At 46.4% G+C, this 27,376-nt stretch overlaps 1 protein-coding gene across 9 annotated transcripts in view; it reads left to right on the top strand.

The window, feature by feature from the left end:
• Nucleotides 1-6,670: 6,670 nt before the first annotated feature.
• The window catches only part of TTBK1 (tau tubulin kinase 1), a 119,088-nt gene continuing 98,382 nt past the window's right edge, over nt 6,671-27,376 (top strand). For 2 of the 9 annotated variants that reach the window (XM_074578778.1, XM_074578773.1), the window contains exons 1-5: nt 6,671-6,810; nt 18,220-18,488; nt 19,221-19,322; nt 19,990-20,140; nt 23,999-24,157. In XM_074578778.1, coding sequence (XP_074434879.1) covers nt 20,069-20,140; nt 23,999-24,157 — 231 coding nt within the window. In that variant the 5' untranslated portion in view covers nt 6,671-6,810; nt 18,220-18,488; nt 19,221-19,322; nt 19,990-20,068. Of the gene's footprint in view, nt 6,811-11,322; nt 12,188-18,219; nt 18,489-19,220; nt 19,323-19,989; nt 20,141-23,801; nt 23,866-23,998; nt 24,158-27,376 lie in introns of those variants that run through there. The other 7 variants (XM_074578776.1, XM_074578775.1, XM_074578777.1 and 4 more) reach the window with 7 other exon arrangements.

The raw sequence follows: 27,376 nt of genomic DNA, 5'->3' as shown, positions 1-27,376 counted from the left end.
CACACCCGTAGCACACCCGCAGGTACGCTCCACCCAGAGAAAACGCCTACCCAAATGCACCCAAATGCTGTGTCCACACAGCCTTGGGAGCAACACCCCCTCCCCGCACCCCCAGAGTCACCTGCAGAGATACACCCCGCGTGTACACCGCCCTGGGACCATCACCAGCACCACCATGCAGGCAGAGGTGCACCCCTGCACACCCCCTCACTGCCACAGACACGGGTGCCCAGGTACGGCCGCCCACTGTGGCACACACAGCAACACTCGCTGTCCCAACAGCGGCTGTCCGTCAGCTACACGCCTGGACACCCACCCCAACATCAGCGGCAGGGTCCTCAGACAACGCGCCCAGCCCTCCCGCACCGACAGGGCTTGCGCAGGTGGGGAGGTGGCAAACACACTGCACCCTCGCGCCCCGCCACGTGCCATACCCCTGTCCCCAAATTGATGGAAATGGGGTAAGTCTCTCTATGTGGGTACACATCGACTTTTTGCTTGGCAAGCCCTGCGAGCATCGTCGTTACCACAACGTGGAGCTCCTGGCTTTGGTATCACGACACTTCTTCCTCCTTCTCAACCTCAGGACCAGATTTAACCCTGACTTTCTAGTGCAAACCCTCCACAATGAGTGTTGCCCCAAGAGCAGCAAGATTTCACAGCAGGTGACACAGAGCTTCCTCCCTGAGCATTGCAGGGACCTCTTTGCTGGCATGGAGAAACTAATTCTCTCAGGCAATTCGCTCCAGCCTCCCATCACAGAGTTTGAAAAGTCATATTAGAGCAGCAGGGTCTGGGCATCCTTAAGAAGTGCCAAAGTGCCCAAGCGCCAACTCAACTCACTCCCAGAGCCTGGGCACACAAAGCATATTTCACGTTCAAGATTAAAAACTTGAGCCTACTCTTTATGCTGAGCTGAGGCTTGTTCTGGCAGTGGCAGAGACAAGTAGTGTTTTCTACAAATTTTTCCTCTGCTAGAACTATCAGCAGACACTTTATCTCGGTAAATAATAAAGATTTTATCAGGATTTGGATTTCTGCCGCTTCTGGCGTTTTCGGCTGTGTTTTACAGGTAACGTACAAGAATAAAAAAATACTCTTAACTTCCTCATAAAGTTGGCATTGCTGCACTGCTAACGTAGTTCGGCATTCCTTGTGTTTTGAATGCCAGTGTTTCGGGTTGCAAAGTGCTGTTACAAAAAACAGCACTTGTGCCACCTGGTGCCAGAGGGGAGTATGGAGAGCTCTTCAGCTTTCGCTTGGTTTGCTTAAGGGGCGCTCAAAAGTTTTCTATCAAATGTTGCCTGCATGCAAACCACACCCCCACCCAGGATTTCAGGGGAATGCTTCTCACAAAACAAGCAAATGAGTTGTCAAAAAAACTAAGCATGAATTTAAATTCTTCGGCCTGAAAAGCTAGCTGCTTCATTTGCAGACCTTGAAATCTTCTGGGAATGGTGCCCTTCTCTGGTTTTCTTCCACATAAGGCTGATTTTCCTTTTCCACCCCCAAGTTTTATTTTTCTCATCCTTCACCAGACCACCCCCCCACCCTCAAGTTTTGATTGTCTTTTTCCTCAATGAAAGCCATGACCGCCATCAACACAACTCATGCAATCCAGCCTGGAGGCCACCTGAGCTGGGCCGCTGGGCAGGACAAGCACAGCCCCAGTTCTCCTTTCTTGCCTCCAAGAGAGCTGAGGAGAAGGGAGATGAGTCCCTGAGATTTTGCGATGCCTACTTGTCCTTGCTATGGCTTTCAGACAGTGAAGGCTGGCAGCAGGCTGTTGACTTTTGAGAACCAAGGGGTGCTCCAGCAATTCTCATTATTAAGTACGGCGCTTGAGTATGCTAGGAAAGGCTGGTGCTGGATAAAATACAGGTTATGGAATTGCTTCCTGCATTCGCTGTGTCAGAAGATCCTCCTGGCATTATGGAGTCCAAACAGCGATGATTGACACAGAAGTCCACTTACTGTGATCTACAAAGGCCGTCTCTCTTATGGTAGCTCCCAATGTCTTGTGGCCGCCAGGGCAGAAGAAGACATTCCCTGCTGCAGCCAAGTTCCCTGCCACAGCCTCCTGGTCCAGCCAGACAACCTCACTGCCCTGCAAGAGATTTTAGCAGCCAAGAGGCTCACCTGCTGAATAGCTGCAGCCCCTGGCATGTGTTAAGGGTCTTCTGTGCTGATGCCATGGCAGGCACTGATGAACCAAGGCAGTAGTGAGTGGTTTGAGTAGAGGGTGAGTTTGGCTGAGGATAGCTGACAATCGGAGCTGTAGCCAAAACAAAATCAAAAACAAACAAAAAACCCCTCCAACCTCCCACATCTTTCTACTCCTATTCTTGCTGCTACCAGCAGTTATTTATTGGCCTCATCTTTGATTCCTGCCAACATGTACAAGATTTACTCAATGTGGCGTGCAAGCCCTAAAACTGCCAGCACAAAGCTGAGCATAGGCAGAGGTGCTTGCAGGATGGGGACCTTCAACTGGAAGCACTCAGGCACTGGATTTTTGTCCCTGCCAGGTTAAAGAGCACCTGGCACCCTAGCAAGCCTGGCTGGCTTTTCCACATCCATCTCTGGCCCACTGGAGACAGATTGAAGCCTCAGCCTTCAGCTGAAACCATCCTGGTTAGAGCCAGGAGTCCACCAGGCTAATCCCAGCCATGGCCTCCACGCCACGCTAACTCTCCATGGGCTCGTTTTCCATTTACCCCCCAAATCACCTCTTGCTCTCTGTGGTGTGACACCCTGGAGACCACTGGTCCTGTGCCACCAGGGAGAGAAAGAATGTGCTGGGATTTCTGCTTGTGCCCCACTCCCAGGCACAGCTACCCTACAGGCACGCGCACCGATGCCCTCTGAGCGCTTTGCTTTGCCTTTCCGTCTTTTCTAGCAAAGAGGGTATTTGAGTTATGTTTCCCAATTGCTCATCCCCCTATTTTTCCCATAATGGCCTAAAAAGGAGAGTAAGAAGACGGCGAACTGCCACTTGGTTATCACTGTTCTGCTCGTGACCGTCCTTTCCAGCAGTCTTCCCACGGTGGCGTGCACACAGCTGATATCCGGCTCCACAAAGAAAGGCATGGCCAGGCAAAAACATCATTACAGAGCCAGGTACACACTGGTCTGTGTTAGAAATCTTCCCAAGTCGCAATTAACCCAGATTTTAATAAAATCTTTTGCTGATTTTCAGCTACCTTTGGGCCTGCAGGTGAAATTGGACATGTTCCCAGGTGGCTGTTCCAGTGGGTTTGTGGGCCCATGCAGCTCCACCTGCAGAGGAGAAGGCTCAGAGGGAGGTTTAGAGCAGAGATGAAGTAAAGCTAAAACGCAGCTGTTCAGGTACCACTTTACCTCAGTGGCGCAGGTCAGCACAGACCTTGGGTCCAAAGCGACAGGAGCTACAGCGAGTTTGAAGGAGCAGAGTACCTGAGCTAAGCGGGGACGTGAATCTTTGCCAGATCTGCCCACGTCTAGCCGCACCTGAAATAAAGGTCTAAAGAGCGTGAAAAATAAATATTCGCTGCACTTCCATTTATGAATGTGTAATAAATGCCCGGTAAGTGACAAGGGAGAAAAACAATACTCAGAAATATCCAGATAACTAAAGTGCTTGTAGGCGGATGTGAAAAGACTAAAAAACATCACTAACATTAAAGCACTGTCTTACAAACATGAGATTGCAGGTATTTCCCTTAAATTGAAATTGACTGAAGGCTTCAGCACCAAATTCTTCTATCCCCTCCAGCGTGGTACTGATGCTCTGGGCTCAGTGTCCATGCGTGGCAGAAGCCCACTCATGGGCAGACAGTTGCCTGGTGGAAACAACTGAGGAAGTTAGGAAGCCTCCAGCTCTCACTTGACTTCCGCTTCAGCTCGTCAAGTGGTATTGCCTTCTCCTTTCAATTAAGGTTAAAGAGATGCAAGTTGCAACATAAATGTGATGGCACAAAAAACTGCTTTTGCGGAAAAGGGGTGGAAGGACCCAGAGAAGCTGTGGTGTCTCCATTCCCGGAGATCTTCCAAACTGGCCTGGACAAGTCCCTGTTCTAATTCTGAAGTTAGCTCTGCCAGCAAGGCAAGGCTCTCCCCAGCCAGGGCCCAGTGTCGCACAACACAAGCAAGGTGGATGCGGCGGTGGTAGCCAGGTTCAACCAAGAGCTCAAGTCATCAGGTAAGTTTGTGGTGATGAGGCAAGTATGAGGTCAAGCCAGGTAGTCAAGTTACAGACCAGGATCAGGTCCAGTGATGGCAGCCTGGCTCAGACACTCTCCAGTGATTCCTGGGCAGGCCCATAGTAACAAGACAGCTTCAAGCTCAAGCCAGGAAGTCCATCCATACATCAGAGTCCATGGACAGGTACAGCTGTGGCTGAGCTGGAGACCAGCACAGCATTGCTCAGGCAGGGACTGAAGACTGAAGACTAAGATGAAATGGAGCTCATGGGCCCACGGGCAGGGTGTGGGTAGAACCCCAGCTGAGGCTCGTAAGGGCCATTAAGGTGCACTCAGAACCATGACAGTCTCTTCCAATCCAACTCTGCTACTGGGTGTGTGCTTGGTGCTCCACCAGCCCTCTGAAAAAGGGGTCTGAAGGGCACTGAGAAACATGTGAGAGGGCCACTGCAGAGGAAGACAGCTCCCCAACTTCTTTTATTCTGCCTGCTCCCCTCGAGCCCTCTCAAGCCCAGCACCAGGAGACAGTGCTTGGGGATGCAAGTGATGGGGGACTTGACTTGCAGCACAGAGAGCTCATGCGGCAACTGACAATCATAGACCTAGAGTTCATTATCAGGGTGGTGAGGCACCGGAATAGGCTGCACAGAGAAGTTGTGGATGCCCCATCCCTGGAAGTTTTGAAGACCACGCTGGATGGGGCTTTGGGCAGCCTGGTCTAGTGGGAGGTGTCCCTGCCCATGGCAGTGGGGTTGGAACTAGGTGATCTTTAAGGTCCCTTCCAACTCAAACCATTCTGTGATTCTATGAGAATGCAACTGCCTGTGAAGGGTTGTGTTACACCCTTGGGATGAGCTGCTGCAGGGCTGGAGACTCCCCGGAGTCTGCAGAATGCTTCCACTGAGCAAGCCCTTAATGCAGGAGGCGCAGGGTCACCTCCAGCCAGTGGAGGAACATCACGGGGGCCTGGCAGCCCTGTTTTCCCTGGATTGAGTGGCTGGGGGTGGCCATGGCTGTGGTGGATCTTGCTTTGCATGGGCATGTCTGCAGGGATGTCAATCTTCCTAACATACCCCTGTCGTTACCACCCTGGCCCCAAGCGACTGCTTTCGGTGGGAGGAAGAGGCCTGGCTAGGAGATATGTCCCACAAGGGACAGGGGAGCACCGTAGCCCTCTGGAAGATGCAGATGGGGACCGCACTGGTTCTGGTGGTGCAGTGTCCAGCCAATGCTGGTGGTGGTGGTTCCGGTCCCAGTACGGTGTCCAGCCCAGGCTATGCTGGTGCTGGTCACTGGCAGTGCAGTGTAGTGCACCAGTCCCTTGCCGGTGGTGCTAGAGCTGGTCCTGGCCCCAGAGGACTGGGGTAAAATAAAATAGGCCAGCACTGCTGGGGCTGACACCACTGCCAGCTCGGGGCAGTGCCAGCCCCATGCTGGTGACGCTGCCAGCCCCAGTGCAACGCAATGCCCAGCCTCAGGCAGATGTGCTGGTGCTGGTCTTGGTCCCCACAGCGCAGTGTCCAGCTCTGCGCTGAAGGTGCCGGTGACAGTCCCAGGCCCAGTGGGACGGTCTTGGTGAGACTGTCCCAGGACCAGTCTGCTGGTCCTGGTCAAAGCGCAACACCTGGCCCCGTGCAGACAGTGCCAGTGCTGGTCCCAGTCCCTGGGCAGTGCAGAGCTCAGCCACATACTGGTGGTGCTGGTCCCAGTGCCCAGGCCATGCAGTGCCCGGCCACATACTGGTGGTACTGGTCCCAGTGCCCAGGCCATGCAGTGCCCGGCCACATACTGGTGGTGCTGGTCCCAGTGCCCAGGCCATGCAGTGCCCGGCCACATACTGGTGGTGCTGGTCACAGTGCCCAGGCCATGCAGTGCCTGGCCACATACTAGTGGTGCTGGTCCCAGTCCCTGGGCCATGCAGTGCCCAGCCACATACTGGTGGTGCTGGTCCCAGTGCCCAGGCCATGCAGTGCCCGGCCACATACTGGTGGTGCTGGTCCCAGTGCCCAGGCCATGCAGTGCCCGGCCACATACTGGTGGTGCTGGTCCCAGTGCCCAGGCCATGCAGTGCCCGGCCACATACTGGTGGTGCTGGTCCCAGTGCCCAGGCCATGCAGTGCCTGGCCACATACTGGCGGTGCTGGTCCCAGTCCCCGGGCTGCGCAGTCCCCAGCCCCACGCTGGTGATGCCAGTGCCGGTCCCAGCAGCGCAGAGACGAGCCTTGCCCCAGTCCCCGTCCTGCCAATGCCCCTGGCCGTGCCGGCGCTGCCGGCGCCGCTCCCAGGGCGGTGCCGTGCCCAACCCCACGCCGCTGCCGGGTACCGGGTACCGGGTGCCGGGTTGCCGGTGGCGGCGGGGCGGGCCCGGGGCGGGCCCGGGCGGGCGGGGGCGGCCCGCGGGTGATGTCAGGCTGATGCTGTCGGTGCGGCGCGCGGTGCATTGTGGGCGAATCCCGGCCGCCCGCCGCGGCTCCGAGGGGGAGGATGCTCCGGGGGCCGGCCCGCCCCACAGCCGCAGCCGCAGCGCGCCGGGCCGGCGGCACCGAGCCCGGCGAACCGCACTGAGGGGCCCGGGGCATGCGCTGCCCACGCCGGCCGCAGCGGGAGGCGCCGGCGGCGGCGGGGCCAGGTGAGACGGGACGGGACGGGCCGCGGCGGCCGTTGGGGCCGTTGTCAGGGGAGGGGGCGCCCCGCCGGCGGCGGGGGAGGTGTGGAGGCGCGGGGCCGCAGCGGGCCGGGCCGGGCCGCTCCTCTCCGGGGCTGCACGCAGGGCACTGTGGGAGCTGTAGTTCGCAGCTCCGCCCAGTGCCGCCCGCGAAAGGGGAAGCGTCCGGCGCGGGGGACTCGGTTTCCCAGCATGCCCGTGGGGCTGGGCGGGACCGTAGCGGAGTGACGGGCGGGTGCCGCCAATGAGGAGGCGGGCCGGGGTGGGGCGAACCATCTGCCGAGGTGGGGGGGGGGAGCCGGCGTGCCGGCAGCTGCAGTGCAGGGGCGGACGCGGCCACCTCCTCGGCGGGGGGAGGCGGGGCCGCCCGAGGTGAGGGGCAGAACCGGGGGGGCACCGGGGCGGCGGCGGCGGCGGCTCCCCTTCCCCTCCGCCTCCTGCCCGGGCCGGCGGGTGCCGGGGCTTGGAGCTCGGGGCTCGGGCGGGGGGTGCCCGCCGAGGGAGGGGCGGGCGGTGGCCTCGCAGGGGCGCGGGCGACGGCGTCGTCGTGTGGGGCGCGGCGGGCGGCCTGAGCGGGGGGTGCCCCGGCCCCGCCGCGCCATGACAGGCTCCGCCGAGGCGGGAGCGGCCCCGCCGGGTGCTGCCAGGTGGCTCCGTCGCCCGCCCGGCCCCAGGTGCCGTCGGGGTGGGGGCTGAGGTGCGAAGGCAGCCGGCGGCCCTGTGAGGGGTGGCCGGGGCCCTGTCAGGGGGTGTGGGTTCATCCCAGCTGTCGCCGGGGCGAGGGGACCAGCATCCTCCCAGCCACCACTGGGCACCTGCTTAACCAAATGCTGGAAAGCCAGCCCGTTTTGTAGGGGCTTTTTGGGGAGGGGGGCGTTTTCATTGTGTTATATTTTGGGGTAATGTGTCGGTGCTCGGGTCTGAGGCGGGAGGCTGAGAGTTTCCCCTCGTTGGCTTTCGCGGGGTGGGAGATTGTGCTCCTGTGTGCGTTGCTGTGTCTTCTGCGGCTCCTTAGCTTGAAGTCTCCTGCCATTGTGTCTTTATTGCTCGTGGTGCCCAAGTTTGTGTTTGGTGAATGTGACTGTAGTCATTGTGCTTTCCCTGTCTACCTGGAGAGGAGGTATCCAGGAAGCTGGGTCTGACCCACTGAGAACTTTCAAGATGAACACCATGACCTTGAAGTGCATCTTGTATTTAGCGAGGAACCAGTATGCTATGAGAATCGCCAGAGTGATGCTGCCACTCCATCAGTGTTGCTGAACTACTCGCGTGCCAAGTTCAAGACCCCCTGTGTTTTTCTGAGGGCCGGGGATTTCAATACCTGTTGGTATCATGTTTCTGAGCAGTCCAAACCAGCTGCATATTAAAATCTTTCTTCTATATTTTTTAATTTCCTTAGGCTTGCAAGGAGGAAATATAGACAATTTGATTGATAGAAGGAAAGGTTTCCTATTTTTACCATTGCACATGAATTTTCTTTATATTCCTTGTACTGTCACTGAAAATGCTACCTTTTAGCAAAAAACTTCTCAGTGAGTCACAACAGAGATATTCAGCTGGAGAACTTTTTCTTTCTATGAGTGAAATTTAACCTTGCGTTGTGTGTGAGACAGGGTGTGCTAATACTCCCTCAACACTAATGCTTATAGGTGCTGTGCTAAGGTGCGATGACTAAAGAGCAGTATGTATCAGAACTGCCTCACTAGTAGTTATTCACCACATTTCAGTGTTTCAGCTTCTTTTGAGACTCTCAGTGTAAGAGGGGTAGGTTAGGAATTATGTGTTAATGTTTTGGCTTTTTTTCCGTTGTATGCCAGTGATCATCCAGTTCATAACAAGCATTCTCATGCTGATGTATGTGGGATCAGAAACTATTGAGATGCGATGCTCATGAATGGTGTATGTGGTGTCTGCTGCTGTTTCTTTTGTGTTCTGTGTGCTTTTGTATGCTTTATGATAATCTTATTCCTTCAGGAATGGGCAAAGTTCCTCTTCTCTGACTGGCAAAGAAAAACACTGGAATTATCATTCCCTTGTAGGACAATTTTATCGGAATCAGTCTCGGGGACACCTAAGTAAACTTTTTTTCTTGGAATAGTTAGCAAGAGGAAAGTTGGATCGCCATCAATGCTCTTGGTCCTCCAGAAAGGAGTGTCTCTGGTGTTAGGAAATCTATTTCACCAGCTCCCAGGGTTCATGCTAATGCAGTGGCGCTTGTGGCCCATGTGTGGATTTCCTTCCCCTTCCCTCTCCATCCCAACCCCAATGTTTGGTGGCAAAGGCAAGTGTACCTATGCACTGCAACAGGCAGCATGGAGCCCTCCTCTGATGGAAGCAGTTGGTACTCATTCTTTTCCAAAGCAGGAGTGATCAGACAGATCCAGGAAGAGCCGAATCCCTCCTCCTTTTTTATCTTTAGTGCTGGGATCCCTTCATGCTGTTTCTTGCCCTCTCTTGCAGAAAGATTGACACGTCACTTTATAGCTTATTAGGTAGCCCACTACTCTCTTGTGGGTCTTGCTGTGGGCTCATCCCTTCAACTGCGTCCTGTCAGTTTTCTGCCTTGGTCTTATTTATGTATGTATCAATGTCCAGATAAACTCTGCAGAAGTGGCTTCCCATCCTGGGAAGGTCCTAGATTAGAATAATTTGCCAGAGCTCCATAATGACCTTCCAATAACATTGTTTCACTTTGAAAACAGCAGAAGACAGAAAATAGAGCCTTACAGAGGATTATGTCTCTACAAAGTCCTCAAGGGCTTTGTAAACTGTTCCCTCGTTTTTAAGGGTTTGCTGGCTTTGTTGATATCTTCTTTTGAACGTTGCAAGGCACAGCCCAGTATTTGCCAGAGTGATTGTGGAAGCATTTGCTAAAAGGGTGTTTAAGCACTGCTAGTTCACTGAGTAAGATACAGAATGGGCATGATGAGTGCTTCCCTCCCCTTCTTCCATGAAAAATAACCAGAAAGTGGGTATTCCTCTGAAACATCCTGAAATCCCCCTAGTGGACACCGTCCACTGGGAATAAATGTTAAGATTGCTTTGAGAGAAAGCAATAAGGAAGGCCAGCTATGAGGCCTCCCCACCTAGGGCAGAAGAGGAATGGGAGAATTTGTAGGACGTTTATCGAAGCATTGGGAAGGAGAGGTGGGAGGTGAGGGAGATGGTGTGATTTTTACACCATGTGTCTGGACCCGAATTGAGACTCCCTTGCCTTTACGAGTCTTACCAGCTACAAACTGGGCAATGGCAGTCCTCTTGTGTCATGTAGGACCAACTCTTGGTCTTCTCCACAACAGTGCCCACATGCAACCTGTGTATCACACTGTTGAGACCCACGACAGTTATCCCAGAAAATATGGGAAGTAATCTAGCAATAGTGATGTGACTTAGAACTCAATGTATCAAGTGTTTTTTCACATGAACTTTTCCATTTTTTGGAAACCAGCAGATACATCAATGTATTAGACTTGACGGGGCGGGGGGGGGGGGGGGGGTGGTGTAGAAATTTTCACACTAGCTTTTTTCATTAGACTCAAAATCCCTTTTGGTCTTACCCAGTTCCACGCTATTTCCCATCAAGTCTTCTTCACTACTCAAGAGAAACATGGGAAAGGGTCTTTTTTGTGGTTGAGACGATGTTGACAGCATGATGGACTGTAGATGTAATCAAATACGATGTGCTTGGAAACCCTTTCCTTTTGGTGTCAAGCCGTATCATCTTTAATTTGGTAACAATATGAAAGGAACAAACTGCGGATCATGGGCTGACTCCAGCCGTATAGGCGCAACAGGGAGCAGAGAGAATGCTTGTGGGCGCAGATTTCCTCTTCTCTGGAGAAGCGGGGCAGCCTAGCCTTAAGAAAGAGATTTAGTCTCAGCTGTGACAGATGGAAGTGGATTCCTCGCTGTCCGTGCGACAGTAAATATTAGGAGGCTCACCATCAGCCTGGAGGCTGTATGTGTAGAAAGCTTTGGTGGCCTACCAATCAGATATGAAAAGATTGCAAAAGGGATAAGGAGAAGTTGATGTCTAGTGAAAAGGTTTTGTTTATAGGATTATAAACCCAACTGCTCAGGCCAAAACCCCGTATTGCTCCAGTCCTACTTCTACCAGTGACCAAGAGATGATGCTTAAGGAAAGGCTAAGAGGACACGTGTAACATGCTTGCCCAGTTACACCGTTCTTGCTGTTGCAGTCTGCGGTTTTTCAGTCTTTTTATTTGTTAGCCTGAATAATTTTGTATGTACACAGGGTGTGTCATTCCGCTGGTAGCAGCACTCTGTTGTGAAACCTAGCTATGCATCCCTGTGTGTTTCCCTCTCTTTTAGCCAGTTTTAGAGAAACTTTGGTTTTATCCTGGGACATATCCTTCTGGTCTGATACCACACCAGAAGGTTTTGGCTATCCAGAGACATTGTTATTAGTGAGGTGGCCCTATCTGTGTGCTTGTCGAGTCGTCCTAAAAGCACCTAGCCTTTCCTAATAGGTTTATAAATCATGACTTCTCCCCTCTGCCTGCCACTTAGTTTTATTTTTCATTTTCAGTTTTCTGGGCATGTCTGGTGCAGAAGTAAGATTCGCTGATTTTCCAGATCTTCTGCAGAGCTTTTTAAAATAAACAACAACCCCAAATCCTTGGCATCTTCTTCTCTGTTCTGTCTTTCTGTTTCTTGTCTATCTGTCATCCAGCAGACTGGCTGGCTGGCCTCTGGTCAGGTATGTGTGGAAAATATGTAGTTTTTATCTGCAGAAATTTTCTTCATCTCTTTAAAATCATTAAGAAAAAAATATCATACTTAACTTTGAAGAATTTGTGCTGTTTTCTTATTTTGTGCACATCTATTTTTTAAAAACTTCTTGTTTGTACAATAAGTCAATTAGAATTTAAATCAAGCAATTTAAAGGACCAAGCAGAAGTTGCACTGGCCAAAGACTTTTTTTTTTTTTTTAAGGTGATATATTTCTGTTCTTACTCAACAAAATTGAGTTGCTGTTGAGTTATAACGTTACTATTTAAAACTTCATCCTGATGACATGTCCTGATCTCCATGAGGAAACTGAAATTCCCCATTGCTGCCTGTTTCCTAAAGGCACAGCCTTTCTGCTCTCCCATGGCATATCACCGTTGCTGCTTTGTTCTGGGCCGACGGGGTAGTTTTGCTGCTACAGTTTTTCCATTTGGGCTTAATACAATTCATTTATCTATCTCCTTTGAGTCTATTTTTTTTTTTTTTTTAGTATGTAGCACTGTTCCTCCACTTGAGTGACCTGGTGTTTTTCTGTGTACCTTGTTCCCTGGAGCGCTGGAGAATGCCACTCTGTTGACAAGTTCCTGGGGTATGTGTTGACTCCATGTTCTCCCTTGAATCCATATGGACATCCTAGTTCTCCACCTTACTTCTGAGACCTAATTCATCTGTTTGGTTTTTTGAGTCCCATTTAAATATGACCTACCCGCAGAACTTCTCTTGGAGGGCAGGGGGGTGTTTCTTCTAAAATTTTGCCCATTTTTTCCCTACCCTGCATCAGTCGCTTTCAGCTCAGTGATTTTTTTGGTCAAAGATTTTTGTCATTGTATTCAGTTGTCCTCTACTGGCTGTTTTGTTTTGTTTTGTTTTGTTTTTCTTAGGTTTTTTTTTCTATGAATTTGCCCTGTTCTTTGGACTCAGTGTAAATGCTTAACCTCCACTGTGTCTTGCAGCAGGGCGTTGCACAACTCATTTGTTCTTTACATTTGTTTCAAACATGCCACCTGCTAGAGTTGTCTGCTGCTGCTTCTGTAACATACTGGAAAAACTGGTGAACAGTCATTTCTTGCTCACCTTCTCCATGCGGAACTTGGTTGTGTAGACCGCAATCATACTGTACCTCAACTTGTTCTTTGTAAGAATCTGCCTCCCGGCAGCTGGTGTGCCACTCTCGCACCTGACGGGCAGGACACCGCACAGTCCTGTCACCTAAGATGTAACTGTGTGCCTGCCAGGTATCTGAGTGTCCTCTGCCGCCTTCCTTTTCCTCTGCCCAGCGGGTGGGTATTCCTGGTGCAAGAGGACGGGATACTGCCATCCGGTGAGGAGGTTTCACCAACAGGATCTTTGCTAGTCACCCTCAGACCTATTGCCACAAGGTGTTTTCCCCTCCTTGGTAGGAGCATAGTCTGAAGGTAGGAACGTACCTGAAGTTCTTCTTTTCCCCCAATTTGTGCAGTTCATCCATCCCTAATGTGAAGAAGCAACATTTTGCTTCTGAGGACTGAGAGGTGCGCGTACATCTCTTCACAGGTAGGTAGCTGTACACGCAGTGCTTGGAGGAGACTATAGCTGTCCCACCTTTCTGCTGCACCGCTGCCCGCTTCCCAGCTTCCAGCCTTTTTGGAGGTAGTGGAGGGCAGTCGGTAGGTAGTTCAGTTGTTTCCCTCTTCTTTTAGCATCACTTTTTTCATTTCACTTTTACAGTTAGGGACTAGGAACTTCATAGTCTTCTTGACGTATAGCTTAAATTCTTTATATGTGTTCTGCTCACTCAGACAAGGGGAGGGTGTAGCTGTTTTACGCTTTTCCCTTCATATAGGCATCAGCGCAATGCTTCTTTTGATTGGACGCTCCATAAATTGTGTGGTTTGTTTCCCTCATTTCATGAAGAAAAGAAAGTTGCTGCCTGCTTGTCGAAGTGCCTTGGTCAGAGAATAGAAGTCACCTTTGTGGTGACATTGTGTTAGGAGACTTAGCACTTTGTGGTTTAATTACGTCTTGAATTATGTGAACAGAATCTAGCTGCATCAGACTCCAAAATTTACTAGTTTAGGGGTTATGTAAGTAAGTTATCGAAACTAACTGGTTTCTTTAAATTTTACTTTCCTTGAAAACAAAAAAGTTGGCCTCAGGTAGAGTCACTCCACTGCTTTTAAGCAGAAATTGCTGAATCCTGTGATCTCATGGAAGGCCGAGGGCTTCCTGCTGTGGAGAACACAGAGCACATCTTGACTGAGGCTGAAATGGATCTGAGGTACCGCTCCTCCATTGTGCTGGCACTTGCATTTGACGGACCCTGCCATGAACCAGTTAAAGGAGCTCTAAGCCAAGGAAATAACCGTATTTATTAGGAAGAGGAATAGTTTTTCTGCTAGTACAAGTCACTGAACTGGCCCGTGGTGGAATCCTGTGTGCAGGAGTTTAGAGATGGCAGCAGAGAGGGGAACTGTTTCTCTTCATTGCAGGTAGGTTTTTAGATTGGCTAACCAGGAGCCCGAGGCTGTGGATCCAGGATCAGCGTCTGTTTGTAGGCTTTATGGAGGAGGGAATGTAGGTAATCCAGTGTAACAGTGCTTCCATATTGATTCTCAACCTTAATTCATTAGTGTCTAAGCACCGAAAAATATGATTTTTATTTTGCTCTTTTGTCATTTTTGTTTTTAGTAAAATTTGCTTTAGCTAAAACATTCCTTTTTAAAGGTGCCAAGCCTTGATCTGAAAAGAGCAAGAGATCTAGAATCCACCATCTCCCTCGTTGTAGGCCTTGTCCTTAAGGAAAACTGCCATGAAAAACTAATTTGTAGTTGTCAGGCTTCAGCTTCTAGCCGAAGATGAGCTAGAATGGGAGAGCCCTTCCGTTTCTTAAATTTTCATCATAGGGAGATACTTCTACACTACATTAATTTACTTTTCAGTGTGCCTTTTGGATAAGATACATGCATTTTAAAGAGTTTAGTTTTCAGGTGGCTGGAAGGTGTCTTTCAGTCTTTTTTCAGCTCCAGCTTTTTTAGTGACCATGAGGCAAGGATGCTGGTCCTTTACCGGACTCCACTGTCTCTCCCCAGTTGTAGACAAGGACCGAATTGCCTCCCTTTTTATCTGCTTCTCCCTGTAGCAATGCTGTGCTCTGTATGCATGACCTGTATGACTTATCCATAGATGTCTGAGCATAAGTTTGTTGTATTAAGAAGCATTTTGTGGAAGATGCGTTTTTTCTTTCTGCTGTTCTCTGTGTCTAGAAAGAGTCAGGAGCGCTTGCTTATCAAGTAGAGATGATGCTTAAGGGGCTTTGTCCATTGACCTAACAGGAAAAAAGAGAAAATGTAAAAGGTACAAATGCAAAGAGCGGGTAGTCAAGTATTTTCTCACTCCTGTAGCAGTTGATGTGGGGGAAAAGGCAGGAGGCATTTGGGTTCTAGGACTCAGGGCTATCTGGTCGTGTAGGTCTCTGCAGCATATATTCAAATTTAATGGAAACTCAGCAGCTGATATTTATAGTGTGGCTGTTGCTTCTTTCGTGGAACAGATTTTCTTTAACCTTGCTGCCCGTGTTTCTGATTGTGGTGAAATGATATACATTTTTTTTGCCCCTCCAAACATCCTAGGCTGGACTTAAACCAGTAATTGTTCTGTCTGTGGAATATTATTAGAAGCATTTGTCGGTAGCCAGCTTACTCTGGCAAGTTGAGCACAGAATGCGCAATTTCCCATTTCAGGTTGAGATCAGTTTGAAAAATTGTTATGAGCTTTGGACAGCTCAGGTACAAAATTCAGTTTTCCATTACTTTATTACAGCTATGAATAGAATAGAAATTATTTTTACAATCAAATATGACATAAGATTTATGGTGCTTTTTATGGAAACAAATTCTGACCATCTGTGGTCTGTAATAGGAAATTCTCAGGATTCAGTTACCTGTCATAGAACTGGCAAATTAAGGATCAAAGTACAAATAAGGTTTATTACAATGAATCTACCCTGAAGAACACATTTTGAATTGTTTGTTGGTTTTGTTTTTTTTTTTCTTACCTGAGAATAATAGTCAAGGGATTTTTCTGTCAAGCACGACGAGCTGGTGTAAGATCTGATAGCAGAATGAGAAGACACATGCCTAAGTCATAGAACTGCTTAACTCAACAGACAGCCGGACTTATGGATGGGGAATGATTATTTGCATGGGCTAGGAGAACGCAAGCAGCTACTGACAGTTACGGACTATATGGCATCGTTGACACATGTGGAGGTGGCTTAACAGAGGCAGTCCAGGCGAGCTTGTAAAACTCTTCCAGAATCTTAGTAACACCATTTCTCCTTGGAAAGTGACACAGCAGCGCAGAAAGAAATTAAACAGACCATGCTTGCATATACAAGAGTTTTCATATATCTTTCTATGGTGTTCAGGCATAGAGAAAAACAGGTGCAGGCCACAGCCATTATCTGCCTTGATGTTGTTTTCTTTGTTAATATTATATTTAGATATTAACTACAAAGGAAACAAATTCCTCTAGAACTGTAGATCCTCCAAATAACAGTTAAATTTGAGCTTCCAGTCTAAAACCAAGTTTTACACCTCTGGGGACTTCTGTCTTTGGGAAAAAAGCTCAGAAAACCATTGAATATGGTGGAGAATGCGCTGGGATTTCCCAAGGGTAGAAGAAAAAGTGGGTCAGCCATGAGGACATCACCTTCGGGCAAGTCACCAGCTGTCTGAAAAGTAAAAAATGGTGAGGCTGCAGATCAGAGAATGAAACTGTAGATTTGCAGGAAGGTTGAATATGCTCCCCCGAGCATGCTCCAAGCAGGGGAAGGAGTTCCTTACAAAAATGGGAAAAATGGTTACAGAAGTGCTGTAGAGAGACAATTTAAGCGACTAACAGTTGGCATGATAAAATGTTTTTGTCAGTCCCGGGCAATCTCTTCTGTGTAATACCAAACAGAATCTCTGCTATGATCAGCAGTGGGCTTGAAAACTGCAACATTTTTGTCCAGCTTAATCTCATTTAGTCTGATATGAGGTATCAGTGCAGTAAGTGGCAGTTACTCCACTTATGCTAATTTTTATTAAATTTCAGAAAGCGCTTGGCAACATGAAGTCTGTGTAGCAAATCTATAAATAGCTGATTTTTCCCTGCAAAATACCCTGTCTTCCAGAATTTGAATGAAAATACCAAATCTCTGATCTGGAACTTACTGTTATGTTCCTAATCTCTGAATAGTTTTTTGACAAGTTTATTAATCCTTGATAATTATGGTGACTGCGTCTATCATAAAATGATTTGAATGGGTAAGATGAGCACTGTTTTCCCTGGAATGGAGGTTTAAAATGATTGATCTCAGGCTGTGGGCCTTTTAATAACCTGATATAATTGATTATATACAAGACCATTGAGCAACAGGTGTTTTCAGTTTTCGTTATGGCTGAGTTGATTTTTCCAAGGTAAAATACTGTTCTCCAAGAATAAGGACTTGAGGAGGGTACTATTGACCTCTAGTCAATATGAGGGCGACTATATGAGGGCGACCATATGAGGGCGACCTATAAGAAGCGACTTGGAGTGGCCACATTTGGGGGAAGATGAGTAACAGGCTCCCCACAAAAATGCTCTGCAGGGAGAAGGGAGAGGACTTGCCTAAGGATCAATTAAACAAACTGGTCCCAGGATCAGGTGGTGAAAACGTACCTCTGTGTGGTGTTTCTGGTGGTGTCAGGTGTAGCTTAAGTCTGATACCATAAGTATAACCTCTGCTTAGTTCTTGCTTCTATTCACATATATACTACAAGGTTTGCAAGTAGTGATCTATATTTACTTTGCAGGTAGATATACTTAAGCTGCAGTTAATTGTAAGCAGACTGTAATGTTTGCCTGTTAAATTAGTAGAGGTTGAGCTGGTTGTGATATTGGAGGGATTTCCTGGCGTTGGATTTAATTTTCTGCTTGGATCAAAAATTGGAGCAACTGGGTCAGGGAGAGCGGTGGAAGGTAACAGACTTTCCTCTCAAACTCTCCTGCTTCCAATTTTTTTAGCTTTGCTGCCGAGATGTAGTTGGAGAGGATTAGGATCACATAAACTGCCAGTAGTGCAGGCATGCTTATCTGGTGTGCGTTCCTAATGATTTGTTGTCATCATTAACTGTGCTGATTCTCCCTGTAGATAGGTGATTTTGGCACAGAAATCTCTGGTATGTCTGGCTGCTCTGTAATGTATGTGAATACAGTCTCTGGCAGTATGAAATTATGTGTTTGGGGGTTTTGTTTGGTTTGCTTAGGTCGTATGCTGTTACTCGTAAGTGTCACTGTGCAGGCAATGCTACGTTCAGTTGGCTGTGCAACCAGGTAGCTATAATAATGCTGTCAAGGTGTATCTGTTATATTTAATATATTTATGTCTGTTCTGTTCAGTGCAGCTTCGTGTTAGCAGAGAATCTGGACCTGTCTGTCTTGATTGCAGCTTTTTTTGCGGGGGGAATATTTTTGGTTGGTTGGTTGGTTTGGCTTTTTGGTTTTTGTTTTTCCCAGTCATAGCTACATCACTCCTTAAGGGTCATAAACCTTTCAAAGGTGAAGAACAGTCCCAGTGTCTTGCAACCTCACCTTTAGATGTTTTGTTTTTTACAGAAATGAAATGCTGTGAATAGCAAATCCAGAATTTCTAAGGCTGATGCCGTTGCATGCCTATGAGAAGAATATGTCACAGAGGAGACTTTAAGCCGCAGCTGCTAGGAGTTGAGCCTGCTCTCTAAGCAGGGTTTGCTACAGCAGAGGCAGGCAATGAAGGAAGATATGTGTCTTCAAGGAACAATTCAGAACCTTTCGAGCTCCTGCTGTCAGAACTACCCTAACAGCGTATGACTTGTTTTTAATTGCTGTTTCAAGTTCAGCAGGAGGTATGATGTATTCCAGGGCTGAGGGGCTGTTAGTCCAGTGCACTGTATTTTTTTTTTTTTATGAACATTTTTCCTGTACTGTCATATGCATTTCTACCCTAATAACAGAATGCTAGTGCATGGTACAACTTATTTATATAAAGATTTAAGAGGGGGGGGTTGTTTGTTTTAATGTGAGGGATTTAATTTTTGTAATTGATATTCTGTGGTGGAAGCAGATGACGTTTGTAAAACAGTGAGCGACACTGACTGTGTGCAGTTAATGCTGCCATTAACTGAGCCCTAGTTCTGCTGCTCAGTTGCACTTGGAAGCTCCAGTTTTATTTTCTTACTTCTAAGCACTCTCAATCCTACTTGTTATATTCTCTTATTCCCCACCCCATCTGTTCCATTTTGGCTTAATGCCAGTAAAGTTCATGTTGGGAACAGCTAAGTTATGCTTAAATTCTATTTACAACTGGTTTTTGTTTGTTCCTCCCATGCAAGTATTGGACAGGGAGGTTGATCTTATTTCTAGACTGCAGTTTACTGGGGTTACTTCTTTGGTTTTTGCAGATGTCCAGCTTTGTCTCACCTAAAAAGCTGTAGTTTGCACCACCTTTCTGAAACACCATTGGGATCTGCTCTTAAGGTGGATCTGTGCTCATGGTGGGGAATTTGATTGAGTAAAGAGGGTCATGAGCTACAGCGGTCTCAATAAACTTCACTTGTTCTAATTGTTCTAATTTGTAGGCTTCCAGAGGTGAGGATGTGTCCTGAAATAAAGTGGGATATTGCAATTCCGCAACAGTGAGATTAAGACACTTAAGATTATCCAGGACCTTTAGTAAGATGGTGAGAGACAGACCTCCATAGCTTTGTTCTGCTGTTTAATAACCACCTTCCGACTGATGAGTTTTCAACTTGATGTTTGTTTGAGTTTGGCTGTATTTTGAGCACTGCTGCCACAGTATACTGAGACTGAAGTGAGCTAACATAGGAAAGATCTCGTATATACATTAGGAATTTCCACGGGGAATGCTCCATATTTAAGTTTAATTTTAAGAGTGCTATGATCCTGTAAAATTAGGAAATATATTTTCCAGTAAAGTTGTTTAAAATATTGCTTGCATGAAAAAGAACATTCTAAGATAGGTAATTGTGTTGTGTACATGGGACTTTTTGACTGATTCTTTATTTTTTAGTCTCTGATTTTTTATCCCTTGAAGGGATAAAGGAGACATATATATTATATATACACTACTTCCGCTGGAAGTAACTGATAAAAACACAAGTCTGGCCATACTGAGTTGTATCACAGGTCATCTGGGCTAGTGTCCCGTCCTAAGTTGGCCAAGAGTGGATATCTAGGGTAGAGAATAAAAGCAGAAAACCATATAAAATGACTCCGCAGAATGTTCCTGCCACCTTCAGTGATTTGTGAATTGAAGGCTTCCTAAGCTAAAGATGGAATATTTGTATGTAACTGTTTAATGGAATTTTTTTTTATTATTATTTTTAGTGAATTTGTCAAGTCACTTTTTGAATCTATGTAAGCTTTTAGCATCTGCAGCGAAGATTTCTTCAGCTTAACAACTTGTATGAAGTTACTTTTGCTTGGTCTAGTTTGCCTCCTGATGAACACACGTGTGAACAAGGCAGATGCGTTTGATGTAAGACTCTGCCACACTAATTGCAACATCAGGCCTTGCACTGAAATTCTTGTAGACTTTCCTCCTAATTTTGTTATTGTTGCCTATCCCAGTCATGCTTCTCTGCCCGGTCTTGATTTTCATGTCGGCTAAATAATTGCTGCTATAGTGCATCAGATTTTTGTAAGCTGCCTTGAAAATAAGGAGACCATTTACCCACGAGTGCTATTGACTGCAACTGTCTTGGTGCCAAATGGAAGGAACGGCTAGCAGAGCAGTGTGTCAGAATACATAGCGGGGCTTATTAGCCTGTTGAAGCATGGTTTTTTGATTCCTTTTTTTTAAAGGCCAAGACCAGATTTATAAAATTATAAAGATTCTGCAGTATGGGCTGGAAGAGACAGCAGGATGCCAGAGCTGATTTCACACTTCTTCATGCTGAGATTGGCCAAGAGATGAGATTTGGTCCTGTTGTTGTCACTGTTTCTTTCTCACAGCTGCTTTCATTTCTGCTTCACTTGCTATTTCTAGGAAGCCAGTTTTACAGTATCTTAGGATCGCTCAACTCTCTTGCCTGTCCTCATGGAAGGGGGGTACAATCATTTCTTGACATCCTGTACACTTTCTACAGGAAAAGACAATCTAAAAGTTCTTGTCTTCTCAATCACTATCTTCAGAATTACATATCTCTACATTCTACAGTGTGTACGTTTTAAAGCTAAAGGTAATGCAGATATGTCAAAGTTCATAAGCTTGGTCACCCTTTGAATCGGGAACAGCTTTACAGGAGTTCAAGAGAGAGACAATCCTTCCATCTCTCCTCCAGTTCCCCTTAACACCACTTAACATTTAACATGCCGAAATGATGCTCTCTGCTGTGTGCTGGGAAGAGGTGGTAGTGCCTTACCTCTCCCTCACTAACCATCCTTCACCACCTCCTTTTTGTAGCTACATTAGCAAATTCAGCGCTAGCAGATGTCTGGCTGCAGGCTTGATGCTATTCAAACAATATTTACACTATATTTTATTCATTTAGAAAGAATTGCAATAATGCCTAGGTTAGAATCATCATTTAAATGTGCTTATGTTTTCTGCACTAAGGTAACTTCATCCCTTCTTTTGCCCTCTCTTTGTGACGCTTGTGGAGATCTAGGTTAATGTGTTATGTCTTGCCATGGGTGTAGGCAATGCTTCAGTCTTACTCTGGTAAACCCATGGTCCATAGGCCTGAGCATGTTTCTGCAGTGTTAGTACTGCCTCAGGAAGAAATTTTTGATATGTTAACACTGCTTTGTGCTGCTACTGTGATCTAAAACAGCTTGAAATTTGTCTTAGGCTGTAATTAAATTGGCTTTTGGTTTGGCTGCATCACCCTGGCTACACCAGAGTATATCTATAAACTTAGTTCTGTAATTCTGCATTGCCAAATGGCTGCTATTTATGGTAGTGCCCAGGAGGATTTTGTTCTGTTTCAAAGCCAGTGAAGATTTATGTGACTCCTTTAAATAATAATTGTGTTATCTTTGCACACATGTATTATAACATTGATAAAGGAAAATGGAATTGTGCACCAGGGAAAGCAGTTCTACCTTGCTTAGCTTTGAGTGCTCGTAGACTTCCGTGCTGTGTCTCTCCTCTAAAATTATTCCTTGGAATTACTTTCCACTGCTAGTCACTAGACCGAAATCTTATTATGCACATGCATCGCTAATGCGTACATCATGTACTATAGTTTTCAGGTGTTTTGTTTCAAAGTGAAAAATAGCGCATGGCTGACTTTTTCTGGAAAACTCCTGAACTTCTTTCTACCTGTGTTTGTTGCTACTACCACCCCATGTCCTGGATCTCTGGCTGCTTTTGTATCCCCTGCAACCCAGAGCCTGCACTGTGCTGTACCTGTCTTCATGAAGTGATGCCAAGAGACAGACCTTCAAGAGTAGGGAGGGGATGCCTGCCTCTGTACCTGGGTGTTAATGTTGGGGTTTTTATAGTTTTTGTAATGTTGGGAGTTTCGGATCTCTATAATTAAATTACTTTTCTTTAAATAACAGAAGAAAAGCCAGCCTAAGAAGATATTTTTGTGGGGATTCTCTCTCCTGTGCAGCCTGTGGTGATGTGCGGGGAGGCTGGGTGCACAGCGTGTGCACAGCTTCTGCAGAGCTCGCTGGTAGTTTAGGGGTGTTCAGTTCAGGTGATCTGGTGAACATAAAGAAGCCTGGAAATGGCATCACGCTTGCTCATTAGGAAGAAGCAGCACAAACGTGGTGCTGCCAAACACAGCGTGTACTCTCTCATTGGAGAGCTTTCCAGTTTCTTATTTTAGTACCTGATGGCTGAAAGGGCTGCTACCCCATACAGATGCAGGACTCTTTCTATGAGAATTCAGAGCATTTTGCAGCATCTTTCTTCTGAATTTCTTTAATATTCAGTTTCTTCTTATTTCTCTTCTACCATTTTGATTGTACTGTAGCAGAGGTCGGATTGTATGAACGTTCCTCAGCAGCCCTCTTTCTGTATTAGTCTGCTGCTCCTTTTTTTCATGTAGTTCCCTTCTATATCTGGAATGAAGTCTTCTTTTGTGAAGATCTTTTGAGAAGATCTCTTTGAAATCTTTTGTTCATGTTTCGTTTGATCATCCTCTATGTCTTGCACTTTTGACATACTTCTGTCTGCTGCTTCCTTGTGCACACTACATGCTGGTCGCTTCCTATCTTTCCTTCTCAGTCCTTTCATTGCTAGGGAATGAGCTCTTTTCTGTACTTGAGCTCATAATTCACTGGTGACTTTTTTTCCTTTTTTTGGGCCTGAAGAAGTGTGATGGTTGAATGACCAGCTCTAGTCTTTTTTCCTAATTTGGTATTTATGTTGTAATCTTATTTAAGTTTGCAGTCAGAGTGCTACAGTAACACTCATTTTTAGGAAGGAAAATATTACATATTTTGGGAGAAGGATGATAGAACTGCCGAGAAAGCTTAATAAAAGATCCATGCTTAATAAAAGATCCGGCCTGCTTCTAAAACCAGCAAAATATCTAACAGGAAGAGATGAAATGCAATAGAAAAATCTTATATTAGTCCTGTTCCAATTAATTTTCTTCCAGGAAAGTGGAGTTAATGTGTATCTGAAAGTCATATTTGTAGAAGAATTATAACCAAAAACGTCAAAACAAAATTAATTTCAGCATAGGCTATCTGGAGCTCCCTCTAAAAGCAGGAAAAAGGGGCATGAGGTAGAATGCAAACACCATAGGAGCAAGATATCTCTCTGTATTTTAATTTGATCATTTTTAGCACTGTGTGTATGCTATGAGAAGGACTAATTTATCCATGGCTGAAGCCCTTTCTAACCATCCCCATCTTCTTTGCTTGGCTGTTCATCACAGTGATAGTGTCTGTAATCCTGGCTCTGTAAAGGCCCTTCTACCCTATTCAGATGCTTTGAGGCTTATTGAATGCAATACCTGGCAAACCTTTCTGATTTGTGTTGGATGTTGTCCAATGAAAACCATAAAAACTGCCTATGTAGCAGCTGCTCTGTTAAAGCAAGACCTTTTTGCCTGGTAACAATAACAGCTCTTGCAGCATTTGGCATTAGATTCTCTTTGACTTGCTGGCTGTCAGGCCCGAGAGCACTGGACTCTTGCATGGTAAAGCTGGTAATTGTCACCCTTTTAGTTTGTGCTGCTGACTTGAAGCATGGTTGCGTCTGCCAAGTTTATGCATGGAGTGAGCTCAGGTGTTTGCAAGGTGAGTTTGCCTTCTTTCCTAAGACATCGGTCCTGATTTAGTCATAAGCAAAACCTGTGGAAATGTAGCATGTACTTCTGCTGTGACCTGTACTAATTTTGTCATTCCTTCCCCCCGCCCCTTTTTTCCCCAGATAAATGGCTCATTTAAATTGGGAGCTACTAAAATACTCTCTGGCTGGCAAATGCAGTGCCTAGCAGCAGTCATCAAGGACGAACCAAACATGAGTGGAGGAGGGGAGCAGGTCGACATTCTTCCGGCCAATTATGTGGTCAAAGATCGCTGGAAAGTGGTGAGTAGCTCTGGCTTTGCGCTTCCTTTGGTGGTCCAAACAGATCTCCTCCTCCTGTAGTAGTACAGAAACTTGTCTAGTTAATCGCGGGCTCTGGCAAGCAACAGTGGAGTGGTATGGTTTGACAAGTTGGTAAGATACTGCAAGAAGATGGTTACTATTGCTCTAACATTTTTTAGAATGTCTGGTATTTTTAGAAGGCTAAACCTGCCAAGGATTTTTAGGTAGGGTTGAACCGTTGCAGCAGGCTGAGTCATCTTTTACTAAGAAACTTAGATATTGAGTTACTGTGGCAAAGAATACTACAGATGTGCCTATGAATAAATTGCATTACAATAAAATAATTTAAAAGCAAATGTTACAGGTTGGAATGTCAGCTACTTCAAAAGTAAAAAATTCCATAATTAGCCTGTTGGTACAACTTCTGTGGAAATTTATTAGGATACTTTTTAAAACTATATCCTCACATGTTAAAGAGTTTTAGTCCTTATGGGACAGCTGTCTCATCTATTGTGCAAGCTGGATGGAGTACACTGAATTAGTAGCCATTTCGTCTTCTATGCATTCATTGTATGGCTGCAGATCTCATTATCCATTTAAATTCATGGCATGAGTTTGCCATTTAAATTCAGCTCTTTATGTTTCTCATTGCTGTTGTGTCTGTGTCAGATATAGGGTTGTGTTTTTTTTTTAATTCATGCTTTTACCAGGTGATACAAGACAGAACTATTAGCTTGCTTTTACAGAGTTTCTTGATCTTGATTTTTATTATTTTTTACTGAGTGCTAAATATTTATGACCAAAACACAACTCCAGTAGACATCGTGGGCATCTAGGCACACGCAGCACTTCTATAGGTTGGTCCTGTCTGTCTTGCCTTAGGCACCCACCAAATGAGCATGTGATTAGTGATGGCTTGTGAGCAGAGACTTCATCAGCTTGACCAGAATCATGCAAGAATACTGTGATAGAGACGTGGGGACAATCTCATCCTCTAGACATGTGTTTCATTGCCACCAGATTTGTTCAGAGAGTGCAGTTCCTCTTACATATCAGACTTTCTCTTTAGTCATAAAGTGAGGTCTCCAGGATAGTGGGGGAAGAAGCATTATATTATCACCTCAGTTGAAGAAATTAGAATATAATACTTGATAAGATCATGCACCTTTATACCTCTTGAAATTCTGTATGTGTTTTCTGAGGGTTTTTGTTTTCCGGCTTTAAAAGCTTTGCTTTTCAAAAGCTGGAAAAAAAATTAAATCCCATGTGTGCCATTGTTTCCATTTTTAACTGGGATTACCAGCCGTGTCTGAATCGCTAAACTCACAGCAGAAGCCTCGCTAGATGAACTGCAAGTGATTTGTAGTAGTAGCACTAAGTCATGTCTCTGTGCTCGCTAGCTGTGGTACAGCTGCCCTGTGAGTTTTGCAGTGGGGCTGTGAAGAGCAGAGGACTAAAGAGACTCAGGACTCTGAACTCGTTTCAGTTCCAGGCTGAGGACAGGTTATTTTCAACATCCCGCTTAGGACAACATATTATCCCTTCATTAGACTTGCCTCGTGCCTGTATCTTTTTGTTGCCCTGGACAGTTTCACCTTGCCCTGTTCTTGTTACTCCCCCATTGCCTGCCTCTCCATCCTAGCTCTTTGCTCCTGCTTTCTCCGCAGCCTTCACTTTTCTGTCTGGCCTATCCCCGAACAGCCTATTTATATTTAAGCCATGCAACCTGCTCTTCATTCTCCGTGCTTGCTGAGAGCAGATGGAGAATCTCAATTTTCTCTGTGATTAGACACCAAAATGGAGACAACCCCTATCCCCCTCCCCAAGCTTTCTGGCACAGCTGAAGGAAAGTCTTGCTGTGCTCTTGCAGTTCTCTGGGCTGGAGCACGCATACTTGGTTTGGCAGGATGATACATGTCAGGCTAACTGACGTACAGGACTTGAAACATGCTCTGTGCTTACGGACTTCTCAGAAAATACTGCTTGCAGCTTTTATCTGACCCTCCCTGCACAAGTGGAAATTTCCTCAGAGGCTACAATTTGGTCAGACTGGTGTATGTTCATTGCGAAGCTGAATTTAGATGCTCTCCTGATGCTAAGCCATTGCTTCAGGTCCATGTTGCTCATTCTTCTCCGTTGTCCTTTACCCTAGCTAACTTCAGCTTGTGCCATTCCTACTGTTCATCAAACTTTGAGTTTCTCCTTCATAGGCAGGAGTGCTAAAACTTCTGTAAATTATGGGAGTATTTTTTTAACACAGTCTAAACAAAGTAGCTTTGTTCTTGGAAACAGCAGAACTCTTAAAAGCACCAAAAAGTCCAAATAAAGCCTAAAATATGCTCAGTTATGCTCATAGGGGAACATTTCAAACTAATTTTAAATTTGGTAGGGGCACTAAATGTGGGATTCAGTGACTTCATTGTTGCATGAATCTGTGACTGGGGACTGCTAGAAGCTCTACCCACTAACTCTGCCTTAGAAAATATAGAAATGTGCAGCTATATTGTCAACAACAACTACCTCTAACCAGAGAAATAGCCCTTTATGTTTTATAATGTTGTCTCACAGTAGTCTTCAATACTGCAGTGAGGTCATTGCCCCACTTGAAAGCCCTGAGAAATTACATGACTTGCTTAAGGGCGTCGATAGCAATGAGAAATTCTAATTCCCAGCTCTGAGTGGAGCTGGGAATTTGGCCTTGTGCTAGCTGGGTTGTGCGTTGTGAGCCTTCATTGAACAGTCATTTCTGCCCCGCTACAAAAGTGCACACCCTTTAGGCAGGCCTTCTGTGCTTCTGTCCCCTTCATGTGCTTGATGTTGGTGTGGGACCAGTCAGAACTGCGAGCTGTATGGGGCTCGAAGTAATTTGGAAAAAATATTAAAATACCTCTGTTGGACAAAGGAAATGGGTAGCACAGGATCAAGTGACAGATGAAAAAGGCAGTGTACCTTAAAGTGAACATACAGCTGTAACGTCAGTTGTAGCATCTTTTTCTTTATTGCAGACCTTTCTGAATCTGACCCATAGCATGCAAGCTGGACAGTCCAAGCTTTGCTGTGAGTGATGGATCCTGCTCAGGCAGGTGTGTGGCATATTTATGTGGTGCTGGGGTTCAGCTGCCAGAAGGTTTTTTTGTGTAATTTGTCCTCCCATTGTGACTGTCTCTGGCTGGGCATCTGCTTGAACCTTGCAGTTCTTAGTGCTGGCATACTTCCAGC

Source organism: Larus michahellis, chromosome 3 (assembly GCF_964199755.1).
Source record: "Larus michahellis chromosome 3, bLarMic1.1, whole genome shotgun sequence".
NCBI classification, from domain to species: Eukaryota; Metazoa; Chordata; class Aves; order Charadriiformes; family Laridae; genus Larus; species Larus michahellis.
This window is presented reverse-complemented; position numbering and strand designations above follow the sequence as displayed.